The 20,921-nt window shown below is 42.0% G+C and overlaps 1 protein-coding gene across 1 annotated transcript in view; it reads left to right on the top strand.

Annotated features, from left to right (window-relative positions):
* Positions 1-11,514, top strand: part of LOC124149760 — a 44,274-nt gene extending 32,760 nt beyond the window's left edge. The window contains exon 2 of the mRNA XM_046521535.2: positions 10,012-11,514. Within this exon, the coding sequence (XP_046377491.2) occupies positions 10,012-10,841 (830 nt within the window). The 3' untranslated portion in view covers positions 10,842-11,514. The remainder of the gene's footprint in view (positions 1-10,011) is intronic.
* The last annotated feature ends 9,407 nt before the right edge of the window (positions 11,515-20,921 follow it).

Raw genomic sequence — 20,921 nt, 5'->3', positions numbered from 1 at the left:
TTCATAGTTCAGATATTGACGGTTCTAAGAGTTCATACTTTAGACATTAACGGTTCTAAGAGTTCATAGTTCAGATATTGACGGTTCTAAGAGTTCATAGTTTAGACATTAACGGTTCTAAGAGTTCATAGTTCAGATATTGACGGTTCTAAGAGTTCATAGTTTAGACATTAACGGTTCTAAGAGTTCATAGTTCAGAAATTGATGGTTCTAAGAGTTCATAGTTTAGACATTAACGGTTCTAAGAGTTCATAGTTCAGAAATTGATGGTTCTAAGAGTTCATACTTTAGACATTAACGGTTCTAAGAGTTCATAGTTCAGATATTGACGGTTCTAAGAGTTCATACTTTAGACATTAACGGTTCTAAGAGTTCATAGTTCAGATATTGACGGTTCTAAGAGTTCATAGTTTAGACATTAACGGTTCTAAGAGTTCATAGTTCAGATATTGACGGTTCTAAGAGTTCATACTTTAGACATTAACGGTTCTAAGAGTTCATAGTTCAGATATTGACGGTTCTAAGAGTTCATAGTTTAGACATTAACGGTTCTATGAGTTCATAGTTCAGATATTGACGGTTCTAAGAGTTCATACTTTAGACATTAACGGTTCTAAGAGTTCATAGTTCAGATATTGACGGTTCTAAGAGTTCATACTTCAGACATTAACGGTTCTAAGAGTTCATAGTTCAGATATTGACGGTTCTAAGAGTTCATACTTTAGACATTAACGGTTCTAAGAGTTCATAGTTCAGATATTGAGAGTTCTAAGAGTTCATACTTTAGACATTAACGGTTCTAAGAGTTCATAGTTCAGATATTGACGGTTCTAAGAGTTCATACTTTAGACATTAACGGTTCTAAGAGTTCATAGTTCAGATATTGACGGTTCTAAGAGTTCATAGTTTAGACATTAACGGTTCTAAGAGTTCATAGTTCAGATATTGACGGTTCTAAGAGTTCATACTTTAGACATTAACGGTTCTAAGAGTTCATAGTTCAGATATTGACGGTTCTAAGAGTTCATACTTCAGACATTAACGGTTCTAAGAGTTCATAGTTCAGATATTGACGGTTCTAAGAGTTCATACTTTAGACATTAACGGTTCTAAGAGTTCATAGTTCAGATATTGACGGTTCTAAGAGTTCATACTTTAGACATTAACGGTTCTAAGAGTTCATAGTTCAGAAATTGACGGTTCTAAGAGTTCATACTTTAGACATTAACGGTTCTAAGAGTTCATAGTTCAGATATTGACGGTTCTAAGAGTTCATACTTCAGACATTAACGGTTCTAAGAGTTCATAGTTCAGATATTGACGGTTCTAAGAGTTCATAGTTTAGACATTAACGGTTCTAAGAGTTCATAGTTCAGATATTGACGGTTCTAAGAGTTCATACTTTAGACATTAACGGTTCTAAGAGTTCATAGTTCAGATATTGACGGTTCTAAGAGTTCATAGTTTAGACATTTACGGTTCTAAGAGTTCATAGTTCAGAAATTGATGGTTCTAAGAGTTCATAGTTTAGACATTAACGGTTCTAAGAGTTCATAGTTCAGAAATTGATGGTTCTAAGAGTTCATACTTTAGACATTAACGGTTCTAAGAGTTCATAGTTCAGATATTGACGGTTCTAAGAGTTCATAGTTTAGACATTAACGGTTCTAATAGTTCATAGTTCAGATATTGACGGTTCTAAGAGTTCATAGTTTAGACATTAACGGTTCTAAGAGTTCATAGTTCAGATATTGACGGTTCTAAGAGTTCATAGTTTAGACATTAACGGTTCTAAGAGTTCATAGTTCAGATATTGACGGTTCTAAGAGTTCATACTTTAGACATTAACGGTTCTAAGAGTTCATAGTTCAGATATTGACGGTTCTAAGAGTTCATACTTTAGACATTAACGGTTCTAAGAGTTCATAGTTCAGATATTGACGGTTCTAAGAGTTCATACTTTAGACATTAACGGTTCTAAGAGTTCATAGTTCAGATATTGACGGTTTTAAGAGTTCATAGTTTAGACATTAACGGTTCTAAGAGTTCATAGTTCAGATATTGGCGGTTCTAAGAGTTCATAGTTTAGACATTAACGGTTCTAAGAGTTCATAGTTCAGATATTGACGGTTCTAAGAGTTCATACTTTAGACATTAACGGTTCTAAGAGTTCATAGTTCAGATATTGACGGTTCTAAGAGTTCATAGTTTAGTCATTAACGGTTCTAAGAGCGCATAGTTCAGATATTGACGGTTTTAAGAGTTCATAGTTTAGACATTAACGGTTCTAAGAGTTCATAGCTTAGACATTGGCGGTTCTAAGAGTTCATTGTTTAGACATTAACGGTTCTAAGAGTTCATAGTTTAGACATTGACGGTTCTAAGAGTTCATCGTTAAGACATTGGCCGTTCTAAGAGTTCATTGTATAGACATTCACGGTTCTAAGAGTTCATAGTTTAGACATTCACGGTTCTAAGAGTTCATTGTATAGACATTGACCGTTCTAAGAGTTCATTGTATAGACATTCACGGTTCTAAGAGTTCATTGTTTAGAAATATAAAGTTGGTCACTGAGACAAGCTCCAGCTCATACACACACAGAGACTTACGAACTCAATCATCCATCTGTACGTCACCGAATCACAAATCAATTCACTGAAACTGTTGATAGAAATGGCGCATTTCGAATGCTCATCAATTGCTGAAGGGCGAGACATTCTCCATCAATTATGGGGATTGTGTGGATTATCATGGGGACGTCAGAAGGAGGTGAGGTGAGGGTCAGTAAAATGGGGATACGTCGCGTTCAAGATTACTGCACTAATATAGCGTGGACAGGGTTACAATTGCAAGTACCCTCTCTAAATGCCTTTTCGTATGATCGATCCGCCGACCTTACTCTATCCGGACGGACGCTCTACCACTAGACCAAGGAGGCAGTCAACGTCACAAGGAGAAGAGATAGAAATGGTCTTATGAGTCGGAAAACTAGACACCTACGACTTTTCGTGGTATTAATGTCGACAGCGTGAATGAGTCTCTATCGAAGCCAAGGGCAAGGCTCTACACTTGGAATCACTTGCAAGTGATTGGGTGAGACCAAGTCTTCACACGCTTATCCATGTGGACGTAAATATCTAAAACCAAGGCTCGACGCAGGGATCCATGTAAATATCTAAAACCAAGGCTCCACACGGGGATCCATGTAGACGTAAATATCTAAAATATATACATATATTCATATATGAATCCAAGAGAACCCACGGGGATCCATCTAAATGTAAGGATGTTAGGACAAGGCTCCACACGGGGATCCCTCAAAATGTAAGGGTGTAAGGACAAGGCTCCACACGAGGATCTATCTAAATGTAAGGGTGTAAGGACAAGGCTCCACACGGGGATCCCTATAAATGTAAGGGGGTAAGGACAAGGCTCCACACGGGGATCTATCTAAATGTAAGGGTGTAAGGACAAGGCTCCACACGGGGATCTATCTAAATGTAAGGGGGTAAGGACAAGGCTCCACACGGGTGTCTATCTAAATGTAAGGGTGTAAGGACAAGGCTCCACACGGGGATCTATCTAAATGTAAGGGTGTAAGGACAAGGCTCCACACGGGGATCTATCTAAATGTAAGGGTGTAAGGACAAGGCTCCACACGGGGATCTATCTAAATGTAAGGGTGTAAGGACAAGGCTCCACACGGGGATCTATCTAAATGTAAGGGTGTAAGGACAAGGCTCCACACGGGGATATATCTAAATGTAAGGGTGTTAGGACAAGGCTCCACACGGGGATCTATCTAAATGTAAGGGTGTAAGGACAAGGCTCCACACGGGGATCTATCTAAATGTAAGGGTGTAAGGACAAGGCTCCACACGAGGATCTATCTAAATGTAAGGGTGTAAGGACACGGCTCCACACGAGGATCTATCTAAATGTAAGGGTGTAAGGACAAGGCTCCACACGGGGATCTATCTAAATGTAAGGGTTTAAGGACAAGGCTCCACACGGGGATCTATCTAAATGTAAGGGTGTAAGGACAAGGCTCCACACGGGGATATATCTTAATGTAAGGGTGTAAGGACAAGGCTCCACACGAGGATCTATCTAAATGTAAGGATGTAAGGACAAGGCTCCACACAGGGATCTATCTAAATGTAAGGGTGTAAGGACAAGGCTCCACACGGGGATCTATCTAAATGTAAGGGTGTATGGACAAGGCTTCACACGGGGATCTATCTAAATGTAAGGATGTAAGGACAAGGCTTCACACGCGGATCTATCTAAATGTAAGGGTGTAAGGACAAGGCTCCACGCGGGGATCTATCTAAATGTAAGGGTGTAAGGACAAGGCTCCACACGGGGATCTATCTAAATGTAAGGGGGTAAGGACAAGGCTCCACACGGGGATCTATCTAAATGTAAGGGTGTAAGGACAAGGCTCCACACGGGGATCTATGTAAATGTAAGGGTGTAAGGACAAGGCTCCACACGAGGATCTATCTAAATGTAAGGGTGTAAGGACAAGGCTCCACACGGGGATCTATCTAAATGTAAGGTGTTAGGACAAGGCTTCACACGAGGATCTATCTAAATGTAAGGGTGTAAGGACAAGGCTCCACACGGGGATCTATCTACATATAAGGGTGTAAGGACAAGGCTCCACACGGGGATCTATCTAAATGTAAGGGTGTAAGGACAAGGCTCCACACGGGGATCTATCTAAATGTAAGGGTGTAAGGACACGGCCCCACACGAGGATCTATCTAAATGTAAGGGTGTAAGGACATGGCTCCACACGAGGATCCCTATAAATATAAGGGTGTAAGGACAAGGCTCCACACGAGGATCTATCTTAATGTAAGGGTGTAAGGACAAGGCTCCACACGGGGATCTATCTAAATGTAAGGGTGTAAGGACAAGGCTCCACACGAGGATCTATCTAAATGTAAGGGTGTAAGGACATGGCTCCACACGGGGATCTATCTAAATGTAAGGGTGTAAGGACACGGCTCCACACGAGGATCTATCTAAATGTAAGGGTGTAAGGACATGGCTCCACACGGGGATCTATCTAAATGTAAGGGTGTAAGGAGAAGGCTCCACACGAGGATCTATCTAAATGTAAGGGTGTTAGGACATGGCTCCACACGGGGATCTATCTAAATGTAAGGGTGTAAGGAGAAGGCTCCACACGGGGATCTATCTAAATGTAAGGGTGTTAGGACAAGGCTCCACACGAGGATCTATCTAAATGTAAGGGTGTAAGGACAAGGCTCCACACGGGGATCCCTCTAAATTTAAGGGTGTAAGGACAAGGCTCCACACGAGGATCTATCTAAATGTAAGGGTGTAAGGACAAGGCTCCACACGGGGATCTATCTAAATGTAAGGGTGTAAGGACAAGGCTCCACACGAGGATCTATCTAAATGTAAGGGTGTAAGGACAAGGCTCCACACGGGGATCTATCTAAATGTAAGGGTGTAAGGACCAGACTCCACACGGGGATCTATCTAAATGTAAGGGTGTAAGGACAAGGCTCCACACGGGGATCTATCTAAATGTAAGGGTGTAAGGACAAGGCTCCACACGAGGATCCCTATAAATATAAGGGTGTAAGGACAAGGCTCCACACGGGGATCTATCTAAATGTAAGGGTGTAAGGACAAGGCTCCACACGGGGATCTATCTTAATGTAAGGGTGTAAGGACAAGGCTCCACACGGGGATCCCTATAAATATAAGGGTGTAAGGACAAGGCTCCACACGAGGATCCCTATAAATATAAGGGTGTAAGGACAAGGCTCCACACGGGGATCTATCTAAATGTAAGGGTGTAAGGACAAGGCTCCACACGGGGATCTATCTAAATGTAAGGGTGTAAGGACAAGGCTCCACACGAGGATCTATCTAAATGTAAGGGTGTAAGGACAAGGCTCCTCACGGGGATATATCTAAATGTAAGGTGTTAGGACAAGGCTCCACACGGGGATCTATCTACATATAAGGGTGTAAGGACAAGGCTCCACACGGGGATCTATCTAAATGTAAGGGTGTAAGGACAAGGCTCCACACGGGGATCTATCTAAATGTAAGGGTGTAAGGACACGGCCCCACACGAGGATCTATCTAAATGTAAGGGTGTAAGGACATGGCTCCACACGAGGATCCCTATAAATATAAGGGTGTAAGGACAAGGCTCCACACGGGGATCTATCTTAATGTAAGGGTGTAAGGACAAGGCTCCACACGGGGATCTATCTAAATGTAAGGGTGTAAGGACAAGGCTCCACACGGGGATCTATCTAAATGTAAGGGTGTAAGGACAAGGCTCCACACGGGGATCTATCTAAATGTAAGGGTGTAAGGACAAGGCTCCACACGAGGATCTATCTAAATGTAAGGGTGTAAGGACACGGCTCCACACGAGGATCTATCTAAATGTAAGGGTGTAAGGACAAGGCTCCACACGGGGATCTATCTAAATGTAAGGGTTTAAGGACAAGGCTCCACACGGGGATCTATCTAAATGTAAGGGTGTAAGGACAAGGCTCCACACGGGGATATATCTTAATGTAAGGGTGTAAGGACAAGGCTCCACACGAGGATCTATCTAAATGTAAGGATGTAAGGACAAGGCTCCACACAGGGATCTATCTAAATGTAAGGGTGTAAGGACAAGGCTCCACACGGGGATCTATCTAAATGTAAGGGTGTATGGACAAGGCTTCACACGGGGATCTATCTAAATGTAAGGATGTAAGGACAAGGCTTCACACGGGGATCTATCTAAATGTAAGGGTGTAAGGACAAGGCTCCACGCGGGGATCTATCTAAATGTAAGGGTGTAAGGACAAGGCTCCACACGGGGATCTATCTAAATGTAAGGGGGTAAGGACAAGGCTCCACACGGGGATCTATCTAAATGTAAGGGTGTAAGGACAAGGCTCCACACGGGGATCTATCTAAATGTAAGGGTGTAAGGACAAGGCTCCACACGAGGATCTATCTAAATGTAAGGGTGTAAGGACAAGGCTCCACACGGGGATCTATCTAAATGTAAGGTGTTAGGACAAGGCTTCACACGAGGATCTATCTAAATGTAAGGGTGTAAGGACAAGGCTCCACACGGGGATCTATCTACATATAAGGGTGTAAGGACAAGGCTCCACACGGGGATCTATCTAAATGTAAGGGTGTAAGGACAAGGCTCCACACGGGGATCTATCTAAATGTAAGGGTGTAAGGACACGGCCCCACACGAGGATCTATCTAAATGTAAGGGTGTAAGGACATGGCTCCACACGAGGATCCCTATAAATATAAGGGTGTAAGGACAAGGCTCCACACGAGGATCTATCTTAATGTAAGGGTGTAAGGACAAGGCTCCACACGGGGATCTATCTAAATGTAAGGGTGTAAGGACAAGGCTCCACACGAGGATCTATCTAAATGTAAGGGTGTAAGGACATGGCTCCACACGGGGATCTATCTAAATGTAAGGGTGTAAGGACACGGCTCCACACGAGGATCTATCTAAATGTAAGGGTGTAAGGACATGGCTCCACACGAGGATCTATCTAAATGTAAGGGTGTTAGGACATGGCTCCACACGGGGATCTATCTAAATGTAAGGGTGTAAGGAGAAGGCTCCACACGGGGATCTATCTAAATGTAAGGGTGTTAGGACAAGGCTCCACACGAGGATCTATCTAAATGTAAGGGTGTAAGGACAAGGCTCCACACGGGGATCCCTCTAAATTTAAGGGTGTAAGGACAAGGCTCCACACGAGGATCTATCTAAATGTAAGGGTGTAAGGACAAGGCTCCACACGGGGATCTATCTAAATGTAAGGGTGTAAGGACAAGGCTCCACACGAGGATCTATCTAAATGTAAGGGTGTAAGGACAAGGCTCCACACGGGGATCTATCTAAATGTAAGGGTGTAAGGACCAGACTCCACACGGGGATCTATCTAAATGTAAGGGTGTAAGGACAAGGCTCCACACGGGGATCTATCTAAATGTAAGGGTGTAAGGACAAGGCTCCACACGAGGATCCCTATAAATATAAGGGTGTAAGGACAAGGCTCCACACGGGGATCTATCTAAATGTAAGGGTGTAAGGACAAGGCTCCACACGGGGATCTATCTTAATGTAAGGGTGTAAGGACAAGGCTCCACACGGGGATCCCTATAAATATAAGGGTGTAAGGACAAGGCTCCACACGAGGATCCCTATAAATATAAGGGTGTAAGGACAAGGCTCCACACGGGGATCTATCTAAATGTAAGGGTGTAAGGACAAGGCTCCACACGGGGATCTATCTAAATGTAAGGGTGTAAGGACAAGGCTCCACACGAGGATCTATCTAAATGTAAGGGTGTAAGGACAAGGCTCCACACGGGGATATATCTAAATGTAAGGTGTTAGGACAAGGCTCCACACGGGGATCTATCTACATATAAGGGTGTAAGGACAAGGCTCCACACGGGGATCTATCTAAATGTAAGGGTGTAAGGACAAGGCTCCACACGGGGATCTATCTAAATGTAAGGGTGTAAGGACACGGCCCCACACGAGGATCTATCTAAATGTAAGGGTGTAAGGACATGGCTCCACACGAGGATCCCTATAAATATAAGGGTGTAAGGACAAGGCTCCACACGGGGATCTATCTTAATGTAAGGGTGTAAGGACAAGGCTCCACACGGGGATCTATCTAAATGTAAGGGTGTAAGGACAAGGCTCCACACGGGGATCTATCTAAATGTAAGGGTGTTAGGACATGGCTCCACACGGGGATCTATCTAAATGTAAGGGTGTAAGGAGAAGGCTCCACACGGGGATCTATCTAAATGTAAGGGTGTTAGGACAAGGCTCCACACGGGGATCTATCTAAATGTAAGGGTGTAAGGACAAGGCTCCACACGGGGATCCCTCTAAATTTAAGGTTGTTAGGACAAGGCTCCACACGAGGATCTATCTAAATGTAAGGGTGTAAGGAGAAGGCTCCACACGGGGATCTATCTACATATAAGGGTGTAAGGACAAGGTTCCACACGAGGATCTATCTAAATGTAAGGGTGTAAGGACACGGCTCCACACGGGGATCCCTCTAAATGTAAGGGTGTAAGGACCAGACTCCACACGGGGATCTATCTAAATGTAAGGGTGTAAGGACAAGGTTCCACACGAGGATCTATCTAAATGTAAGGGTGTAAGGACAAGGCTCCACACGGGGATCTATCTAAATGTAAGGGTGTAAGGACATGGCTCCACACGGGGATATATCTAAATGTAAGGGTGTAAGGACAAGGCTCCACACGAGGATCTATCTAAATGTAAGGGTGTAAGGACAAGGCTCCACACGGGGATCTATCTAAATGTAAGGATGTAAGGACAAGGCTCCACACGGGGATCTATCTAAATGTAAGGGTGTAAGGACAAGGCTCCACACGAGGATCTATCTAAATGTAAGGGTGTAAGGACATGGCTCCACACGGGGATCTATGTAAATGTAAGGGTGTAAGGACAAGGCTCCACACGGGGATCTATGTAAATGTAAGGGTGTAAGGACAAGGCTCCACACGAGGATCTATCTAAATGTAAGGGTGTAAGGACAAGGCTCCACACGAGGATCTATCTAAATGTAAGGGTGTAAGGACAAGGCTCCACACGGGGATCCATGTATCAGTTGCTTTACCAACTTGATCAGCTGGTCAGAATCACGGGAACGTTGTAGAACAGCATTATAACATGTATGTGAAGTGTTATCCTTGGCCACGCTCCTAATATAGTGAGAGATTAAATTAAATTCAAAATTCACACATACATCTACCAATGACAATTTGATTTCACAACCAAATTTTGTATCCGTCTTATAACCAGTTATTTGATATATCTTACAGAAGTGTAGCAAATTTTTTCGTTTCATAGTTCGTATGTTTTTTCTCCTTTGTAGTGCATACATTCAATTTACCCAACTTGGTGTTTTCTTCTTCAGGTGAGTACGGCGGAAGTGATCCCCTCGCTTACTCCCCCTCATACGACTTCATCGACGAATATCTCCGCCACAGTGACGAGGACCTCACCCCCAGCGACTCAGAACTCGGGGATCTGATCTGGGACCTGCTGTACCGCCCCGACCCCCAGACGCTGCCCTGGAAGAGAGATGCTCCGGGCCTTAAGCGACAGCAAAGCTGGCCCGTCGACAACGGCAGACAGCGATACACCTCTTACGATAAACGGCAACAAGGTTGGTACACTGACTACGGAAAACGGCAGCAAGGATGGCACTCGGATTATGGTAAACGGCAACAAGGATGGCACTCGGATTATGGTAAACGGCAACAAGGATGGCACTCGGATTATGGTAAACGGCAACAGGGCTGGAATGCAGACTACGCCTCTCAAAATGAATACGATGCGTCGCCTAGAGAGGTGTCTCTAAATGACATCTACAATACACTGTTCCAAGGCTGGCGCCCAACATACCGCAAACGTCAGCAGGGCTGGCACGTGGGTTATGGGAAGAGAGAAAGCGATGGTGACGTCATCACGGGATACGTTGAACCATCAGCGTATGATCACAGCCTTGAGTGGGAACTGGACCTTCAGCCTTACATCCCGAGCTTGGCCACCCTAAATGTGCCTGTCGCCCAGAAGCAGGACGAGTCTTCTGGATATGAAGCTATGGAACAGGGAGTAAGGAGGCGACAGCTGGAATGGGACGAGAAACAAAAACGACTATACGAGACAAAACGCCAGCAAGGGTGGCACACGCCCTATGGCAAGCGGTTGACCAGGTGGCTCGCGCTCTACGACTCCAGGTGAAAGACCTGGTCAGTGTGGAGGACGACATTGTTGTGGCCCACGTGTATATGGAGAGGGGGTCGGCTGGGGAAACATGGGAAGGATGTGGATTCAACAAGGAAGGGTGTGGATTCCATAGGGAAGGGTAGGGATTCAACAAAGAATGGTAATGATTCAATAAGGAAGAATAATGATTCAACATGCATGGGTAGGGATTCCAGAGGGGACTCCACAGGAAACAACAGATGCAGACTTGGTGACTGTGTCAACTCTGTGATGAACATCATCAAATTTCATAAACTTCAACATGTTTAATCTTGCAATACTGCACGCATATCTGACGACTTTTCGCATCTGGTGTTTGTGTCAGTCTAGCGTTCTTTATTATTCATAAAACTGCCATTGAAGTGTGTCTGTATGTCAGCTATCTTTTACATCAATAGATATTATCATACCGAGAGCAAATGCTGTTTCATCTTCTGTTTTGTGACACCAACAATATCACGGCGGGGGACACCGGAAATGGGCCTCAGATATGTACAACATATATGTAGAATACAAGAGCTATCTAAACTTTGATATGAAACAGGGGGCACGGGTGGCCCAGTCGTCTAAAGCGCCGCGATTCGTTCGCAGAGTTGCGTCCCCTGGACACGCCAGAAACCTATGATTGTGGGTTCGAATACCGGTTCACCCCGATTATGTTTCTAGGTTTGTCAGCACCATACCCGTGCTCGTGGGTTTCACCGAAGTGGTAAACGTCTGAGACCTGCATCACTTCGGGCTTTCCTCCCACATTAAGATGACACGCTGTGATATAACTGGAATACTGTTAAAAGCGGCGTTAAACACAACTCACTCAGGCACTCACTGATATGAAACATAGAGCTTTTTGACGGATACAAGGGTGAGTGAGTATGGTTTTACGCCACTTCCAGGAATATTCAAACAATATCATGGTGGGTAGAATACAATATTCCATCAAAGACTTGTACAAAATACCATATATAAAGAATATATAAAGACCCTCCTTAACTCTGATGTGTATTGTATAGCATATCCCAAGAGTACGAGAGCCACCCAAACTCTGATACTAATCTAACACCTTCTCCTTGATGACATGTCTCTTGAAGTACACAGAACACCTGCTACCCTAACTCTGATGTGTACAACACAGTGTATATGTTTGTTTGTTTGTTTGTTTGTTGTTTAACGCCGCACACAGCAATATTCCAGCTATACGACGACGGTCTTTAAATAATAGAGTCTGGACCATACAATCCAGTGATTGACTTCATGAGCATCGTTCAACGCAATTGGGATACGACGACATCCACCAACCAAGTCACCGAGACTGACCACAAGATCCCGTTAATACAATATTGCATATATGTACAATAAATGCTATACTGACAGCACAACATAACACAATTGTTGAATACAATTGCCGCCTAAACTCAGATAGTTAAATATAATATGTATGTAGAATACAAGAGCCACCCAATATAGCATAGATGTAGAATACAAGAGCCACCTAAACTCTGATGTATACAATATAGCATATATGTAGAATACAAGAGACATCTAAACTCTGATGTATACAATATAGCATGAGTGTAGAATACAAGAGACACCTAAACTCAGGTGTGTACATTCGGGCATATATGTAGAATACAAGAGACATTTAACTCTGATGTATACAATATAGCATATATGGAGAATACAAGAGACATCTAAACTCTGATGTAAACAATATAGCATATATGTAGAATACAAGAGACATCCAAACTCTGATGTATACAATATAGCATATATGGAGAATACAAGAGACATCTAAACTCTGATGTAAACAATATAGCATATATGTAGAATACAAGAGACATCTAAACTCTGATGTATACAATATAGCATATATGTAGAATACAAGAGACATCTAAACTCTGATGTATACAATATAGCATATATGTAGAATACAAGAGACATCTAAACTCTGATGTATACAATATAGCATATATGTAGAATACAAGAGACATCTAAACTCTGATGTGTACAATATAGCATATATGTAGAATACAAGAGACATCTAAACTCTGATGTATACAATATAGCATATATGTAGAATACAAGAGACATCTAAACTCAGGTGTGTACATTCGGGCATATATGTAGAATACAAGAGACATCTAAACTCTGATGTATACAATATAGCATATATGTAGAATACAAGAGACATCTAAACTCTGGTGTATACAATATAGCATATATGTAGAATACAAGAGCCACCTAAACTCTGATGTAAACAATATAGCATATATGTAGAATACAAGAGACATCTAAACTCTGATGTATACAATATAGCATATATGTAGAATACAAGAGACATCTAAACTCTGATGTATACAATATAGCATATATGTAGAATACAAGAGACATCTAAACTCAGGTGTGTACATTCGGGCATATATGTAGAATACAAGAGACATCTAAACTCTGATGTATACAATATAGCATATATGTAGAATACAAGAGACATCTAAACTCTGGTGTAAACAATATAGCATATATGTAGAATACAAGAGACATCTAAACTCTGGTGTATACAATATAGCATATATGTAGAATACAAGAGACATCTAAACTCTGATGTATACAATATAGCATATATGTAGAATACAAGAGCCACCTAAACTCTGATGTAAACAATATAGCATATATGTAGAATACAAGAGACATCTAAACTCTGATGTATACAATATAGCATATATGTAGAATACAAGAGACATCTAAACTCTGATGTATACAATATAGCATATATGTAGAATACAAGAGACATCTAAACTCAGGTGTGTACATTCGGGCATATATGTAGAATACAAGAGACATCTAAACTCTGATGTATACAATATAGCATATATGTAGAATACAAGAGACATCTAAACTCTGGTGTAAACAATATTGCATATATGTAGAATACAAGAGACATCTAAACTCTGGTGTATACAATATAGCATATATGTAGAATACAAGAGACATCTAAACTCTGATGTATACAATATAGCATATATGTAGAATACAAGAGACATCTAAACTCTGGTGTAAACAATATAGCATATATGTAGAATACAAGAGACATCTAAACTCAGGTGTGTACATTCGGGCATATATGTAGAATACAAGAGACATCTAAACTCTGATGTATACAATATAGCATATATGTAGAATACAAAAGACATGTAACCTCAGATGTATACAATATAGCATGTACGTAGAATACTAGAGCAACCTAAACTCTGGTGTGTACAATCCGGCAAATATGTACTGATGATTTGCTAGCCCATTGAAATACCATGCCGCAGTTTAACATGAATACCCCACTCAGACACATTATACTGTCTCCGAACTGACCAGTCCTTGTTGCCGAGTGCCAGTGCCGAGGAGTGTGTGGCAGGGAAGAGGAGAGGGGTGTGTGGCAGGGAAGAGTAGAGGGAGGTGTGGCAGGGAAGAGTAGAGGGAGGTGTGGAAGGGATGAGGTGTGGTAGGTAAGAGGGAAGGGAGAAGGCGGGGGATATACTCTTGTCGAGTGTGAAACAGGAACAGATCTGAACGTTTATATTCTGTGATGATTCTGAGTTTTCGTGACCTGAGTGTTTCGTGACGCTAGAAGACACACACCGGGCTGTCTCGCGCATGTCCTAGCAATATATTGAAGTCTCACTCCATCACACCCCCACAGGTTGCTAATGCATTCAACATTGTTTCAGCCCCCCCTCAATCACCTCCTGCACTAATAACTCTCCTCGGGTCACATGTTTGATGACAGGGATCATTCGAGGGATGGCTGAACAGTTCTGAGCCTAACAACGACGGATGCATAGAACACCCTTGATACAGTAACACTTCATACGTCATGCTCACAAGCTTCGTTTAAACCAAATACACAACAGGCTACATATCTAAAAGTGACAAATCTTTCGCTGTTGATGAAGATGGAGAAAATTAGCTTCAGTGCTTTCATCACGTATCTCGACATGTTGACATGATGGCAACTTTAGGGAATGGTCTCCTTACTTTGTCAATGTGGACAGCAGAATTCAAGAAAAAAAGAGAGAATCTCGAAAATGATCCAAGATCAGGAAGGACAGTAATTGTCACCGCTAAGGAATCTGTTGATAAAATACATGATAGGATTTTAAATGATCACAAGTCTCCCTCCCAATCAAGCCAAAACAGTAGGCATCTCATGGGGGAGTTGAGAGCCCGAGAGCACTTGAATTTCTGCTGGTCTTTCACCAACGTTAGTACATAAGTTGATACTTCAAAACTGGAATAAAGCGTTGGAGATGTGAAAGAAAATGTCACGTTGCCTGGGGATAACACTGGTTGCCTGGTGACAGTTGAGGACATATCAGCTCCAAGGTACATGATTGGGTGAACCAGGTCGATGAAGGTCACAGCTCACCAGCATACCAGATACCTTGTCTCATGTCGATAACATGACCCTGATGGATTGAGATAAAGCACGTCATCCGTTACACTGTCCTATATAGTCTGAAGGTCAGCTGTTACCGAGAGCTGGCGTGGCATTACGGGAAGCGTAGCGTTTAAACTAACAACATATATAAGTCTTTCAATGGCATTTAGAAGTGATACACGTAAGGAAGAGAATTTATGGATGTCAACTTCTTTATCATTATACATATATAAGCATATGAATTGAAGTTGTGACATTGCCGACAAACCCATTGGCAATAGGGACTAAAGTAGGGAAGAGTTCCTGTGTCATCTTTCCATCACTGCCCCGTGATGATGCATCTTTCTAGCGTAGGACATGCAGCAGTAGTTAGTACACACCACAAAATAATCATTTCTGCTGACGTCACTTCCTGTTGGTGCAACGTCGCCAGCGAGTCGACCTACGCTGTTGCACCAAAAATATAGTAGGTTTTACTAGTTTAGTATGTCTTTTAAGCAACACTGTCCTGAGAAAAGCTATCAAGATGATATAAGGAAAGGTATAAAGATACTCTCGAATGTTTATTGCGGAGTCAACAGCATACCAACGCATTGATACAACAGTCTCTGGAATTGAATGCCCAAAATGGCGGACATGCTCCCCAAGGTGCGTCGAGTTCACCGAGTCCCGATTTTAGCAACGCTGAAGTCGCCATCGGCACAACACGACAACATGCGATGAATGCAGTTGATGTGCAGTCTGAATTTCAAGTAATCAAGGACAGTTATCAACGTGTCAAGCTAGCTGCCGATCACAAACTGCAGGCTTCTCGCGGAGGAATAAAACGCCAGGGCCAAACAACCTATTCTATTATAACAAAGGGTGCGCGGTATATTGAAACAGGTTTGAAAATATTACAAAGCATTGAGTCAAATGACAGTGAGAATATTCAGGAACTTTATGTTGTACTGTTAGCTAATATTCGTTATCTACAAGATGAATATGCTGTTCTTTTAGTTAGTGGTGCTGTTAACCCCGAAACAGCACGATTGTTCAGAACATTTAGAAGAAATACCTCTGGTTTTACTCCAGACGCAATAAACGACCTGAGAAACGCTGCAGCCGTAGCTTCAGTATCAGTACAGCAAGATCGGGGATCCTACCGTGGACGCTATCCGTTCCGACCAAGAGGCCGATGATTCAGATCACGTGGATTTGGACGCGGTGACTTTAACTTTCGACAAGCACGTTCTTCACAAGACGTGTTCACGGGTCGAAACATCCCTACCACTCGCGATAATGAAGGGGGACAATAAATATCGAAAGACATTGCAACAAATTCCAGTTATAAAATGTCAGCGGTCAAGGAAGAAAATTTGATTTTACTGGAGTCAGACATTAAATATATTCTTTATAACATTGTATAACATTGTTAAACGTTTGAACATTGCCAGGAGAGCGTTTAAGGTGACAAAAGTAGTCTCCCTTGTTTTGTGTGTACTAGATTTCCATTTGTGTTAGAGGTTGGATTACCTCCCTTAGACTGATATGTTTTAATTTCTTTCTCTATGTTTATGTTTATTTTTCATTTTATATTTTATGCAAGGGTCTTAGTTTATGTTCATTTAGATATATTTGTATGTTTCTGCTTTAAAACATTTCGATTGGGTATTTTACATTTGATGTTTTAAATGTGTTTTCCAAAAACGACCCTACATTTCAAGGCAGGTAATATTCAACGACACAAAGATGCCTGGCGTGGGATAGGAGCTCCAGATAATGTTTGTAAATGGGTTTATGATGGCGTAAAAATACCAAAGAACCACAAACTTTTCATCTTCCTAACCACAAATTCAGTTATAAACAATATCAATTTGTGGCAAGTGAAATTCGGGCATTGTTGTGTTCGGGAGCAATTGAAATATGCAGTCGAAAACCAAAATGGTACTATTGGAACTGTACCTAAAAAGAGGGGGGAAATTACCATTGATACATGATTTACGGGAGCTGACAGTACATGTTTAAAACAGGGATACCAATGTGAGGACATTAGAACGGTTAAACAGTGTGTTAAAGCAGGTGATAGTTTAGTTACACTTGACATTAAAAACGGATTTCATCATATACCCATACACCAAGATGACAGAGATTATCTTGGGTTTCAGTGTCAAATACATTTTATCGATGGAAGGTTCTCCCATTTGGCTTATCAATAGCTCCGTACTATTTTTGTAAAATACTCAATACTCGTTGTTACGTATCTGCGATCTCTTGGACTGACAGTTGTGTGTTATGTAGATGACATTCTACTTATGAGTACTCCTGCACATATCGTATCACAAAACGAACAATTAGTGAACACTCTTTCAAAGCTTGGGTTTTTAATCAATTGGGATAAGTCTGACTTAGAGCCAAGCAACACCAAGTCTTATTTGGGTTACATAGTGTGCACAGACGGAGAATTCGCTCAGTTGAGAATCCCATCATCACCAGTTAGGAAACTGAAAAAAAGACATAAGGCGTTGTCTTGCTTTACCTAGGATTGAGGCCAGAGTGTTGGCTCGCATCTCTGGTCAGTGTGTATCAATGTTCCGGGATGTTGCCCCAGGGAAACTAATGCTCAGAAATACATACAGACTTCCTAGTAGAAGAAATAGTTGGGACGATAAATTGACACTAGATTCGCCAGCTAAGGAGGATATGTTGTGGTGGTTTACTGCTCTTGATAACTGGAATGGACAAAGAATAATTATTCGACAACCTGAAGTGCAAATAGTTACAGACGCAAGTTCGACAGGTTACGGCGCGGTATGCAACGGGAAACAGGCAGCAGGAATTTGGCCTCCACAGTCTTCACCCAAACAACAGAGAGATGTTAGCCATACTCATGGCGTTGCACACCTTTGGTCCAAGTTTAAAAGGAAAAGTTGTGAAGATTATGTCCGACAACATATCTGCAGTATGCTACATAAATCAACTTGGAGGTCCAAGTCTGCCCCTGACAAATATCATGAAATCAATATGGATGGTGGCTCACAAGTACGACCTTCATATTCAAGCAGGCTTCCTGGCTGGAAGCAAGAATGTAGAAGCAGATGCTCTTAGTCGTCTCCCAGACCTATACGAGTGACAACTGAATCCAGCCCTATTTCAATACATAGACAGACTGTGGGGACCATGTCAAATGCTCAGCTAGGAACATACAACAGTCGATTTTGGGACCCGGGCAGTTCAGGGGTGGACGCTTTGTCTCAAGCAAACTGGGGGATTCACAACAACTTTGTGAATCTGCCCTTCCGTCTATTACCAGAGGTCATAGACAAGGTCGTCCAGGAAAAAGCAATCGCGACTAGCATAGCACCTGCGTGGAGAAACAGACCGTGGTTTCACAAACTGAGAACGATATTGACCTGTTCCCCAATTCGAATTCCTGGACAATTCTAAGTTCAACGTGCAAGGTGGAACCTTTGAGAAATCACAAATGGCGCCTATACGCCTGGAGAGTTTGTGGAGACGGAATCTAGAACAAAAAGGTTGGTCAGACAGGGCCATAAGTCAACTACCACTTTGTCTGGCACCTAGCACTCTTAAAGTGTACAACGGAGCTATTCAGAAACTACAACAATTTTGTCATGATAATGAACGGTGATTTCCGAGGTGTGATGAAATAACTATAGTTGACTATTTGTGCTCAATAGCTGATAATTCATCTGAACAATTATCTAAAATAAAGACAACAGTCGCTGCTCTCACTCACTTGTTCAAATGTGCGAACGAGTAGTCAGTTTTGGACAATTACGAAGTCAATATGATGACCAAAGCATTGATTAAATCTAATACTCTACAACCCGTAAACGGACAAAGATCATGCCTGTGGAACCGTTTATCAATTTATTTCGTCAATGGCCAAACAAACTGCATCTACAGCTTAAATTGTTAAGGTTAAAGGTTATTGTATTGTTGTCTTTAACATTAATGTTGAGACACTCGGACATAGACCCTAAAGGCGTTGTGTTTGATCCCAATGACAATGTGAAAAAAGCAGTGGTATTTTCAACTGATGATGTACTTTTCCATGATGATGATAGCGCAACCATATGGTTGCATGGTATAAAGAATGACACTGACAGGTCAGGATTCAAGGTACATCTCACACCAGGATCAGAGAGAAAAGTTAACCCAGTTGAAGCTCTTAAAGTGTACATAGAACGGACAAATGGTGTTAGGCCCAAACAGGATATGCCAGTATTTCTAACACTGCAACGACCTTACAAGGCAATAACTGCTGCTACAGTCGGTTCGATATTAAACGAAGCAATCAGATTAACAGGTTTAGGTGGATGTTATACAACTAAATCTTCTAGGCCGACGGGGGCGACTAAGACTATAGACATGGGGTTTGAACCAGATACAATTATGCGCATGGGTCGTTGGAAGACAAGATCAGTGTTCTTTGACCACTATGTACACAGTAAACCCCTGACTCTTACACAACTGATGTTTTGACAAAATGAGGTTTATTGTTTGCATTTATGATGTTTCGATGATGTCTATTACATAAAAGGTTAATAAAGGCTATAACTATTATTTTAGTTTTGTGGTGTGTTGATAACGTAGGTTTCAGTAAACGTTAAGTTGTACATGCAGGTTCTTAATTCAGTACCTACTGTTGCTAGTTGACGCGGAAAGGCCTCGTCACTTCGTATAGTTGAACAAGGATCTGGTGACTTTGACAAGGGCTTTGACATTTTGTACAGTTGAACACGAGTCTCGTCACTTTGTACAGTTGAACAAGGGCTTTGTCACTTTGTACAGTTGAACACGAGTCTCGTTACTTTCTACAGTTGAACACTGTGTACTTGTGAGGTCTACCAGGTGTGCTTGTGTGGTCTACTAGGTGTACTTGTGTGGTCTACTAGGTGTAGTTGTGTGGTCTACTAGGTGTACTTGTGTGGTCTACTAGGTGTATTTGTGTGGTCTACTAGGTGTACTTGTGTGGTCTACTAGGTGTACTTATGTGATCTACCAGGTGTACCTGTGTGGTCTACCAGGTGTACTTGTGTTGTCTACCAGGTGTACTTGTGTGATCTACCAGGTGTACTTGTGTGGTCTACTAGGTGTACTTGTGTGGTCTACTAGGTGTACTTGTGTGGTCTTCTAGGTGTACTTGTGTGGTCTACTAGGTGTACTTGTGTGGTCTACCAGGTGTACTTATGTGATCTACTAGGTGTACTTGTGTGGTCTACTAGGTGTACTTGTGTGGTCTACTAGGTGTACTTATGTGATCTACCAGGTGTACCTGTGTGGTCTACCAGGTGTACTTGTGTTGTCTACCAGGTGTACTTGTGTGGTCTACTAGGTGTGCTTGTGTGGTCTACTAGGTGTACTTGTGTGGTCTACTAGGTGTACTTATGTGATCTATTTGGTGTACTTGCTGTGTGGTCTTCTCGGCATACTATCTGTGGACTCAAGGGTGTATAATAAATAATCTTCAGTTAACGTGAATCAGTTAGATAACGACGACAGTGTATCAGTAACTTGGTTTTATTATATGTCCAGAAAGAGTAATGACAAAAGAAAACTTGAAACATACCACTTAAGAAAATAACGATTGTTCTGGGCTCCATCTGGATTTTTTAAATCTTTTT

This window comes from Haliotis rufescens, unplaced genomic scaffold (genome assembly GCF_023055435.1).
Source record: "Haliotis rufescens isolate VD_foot unplaced genomic scaffold, xgHalRufe1.0.p SCAF_6, whole genome shotgun sequence".
Taxonomy (NCBI): domain Eukaryota; kingdom Metazoa; phylum Mollusca; class Gastropoda; order Lepetellida; family Haliotidae; genus Haliotis; species Haliotis rufescens.
The sequence above is the reverse complement of the archived record's forward strand: the minus strand, read 5'-3'. Positions and strand labels throughout refer to the sequence as shown.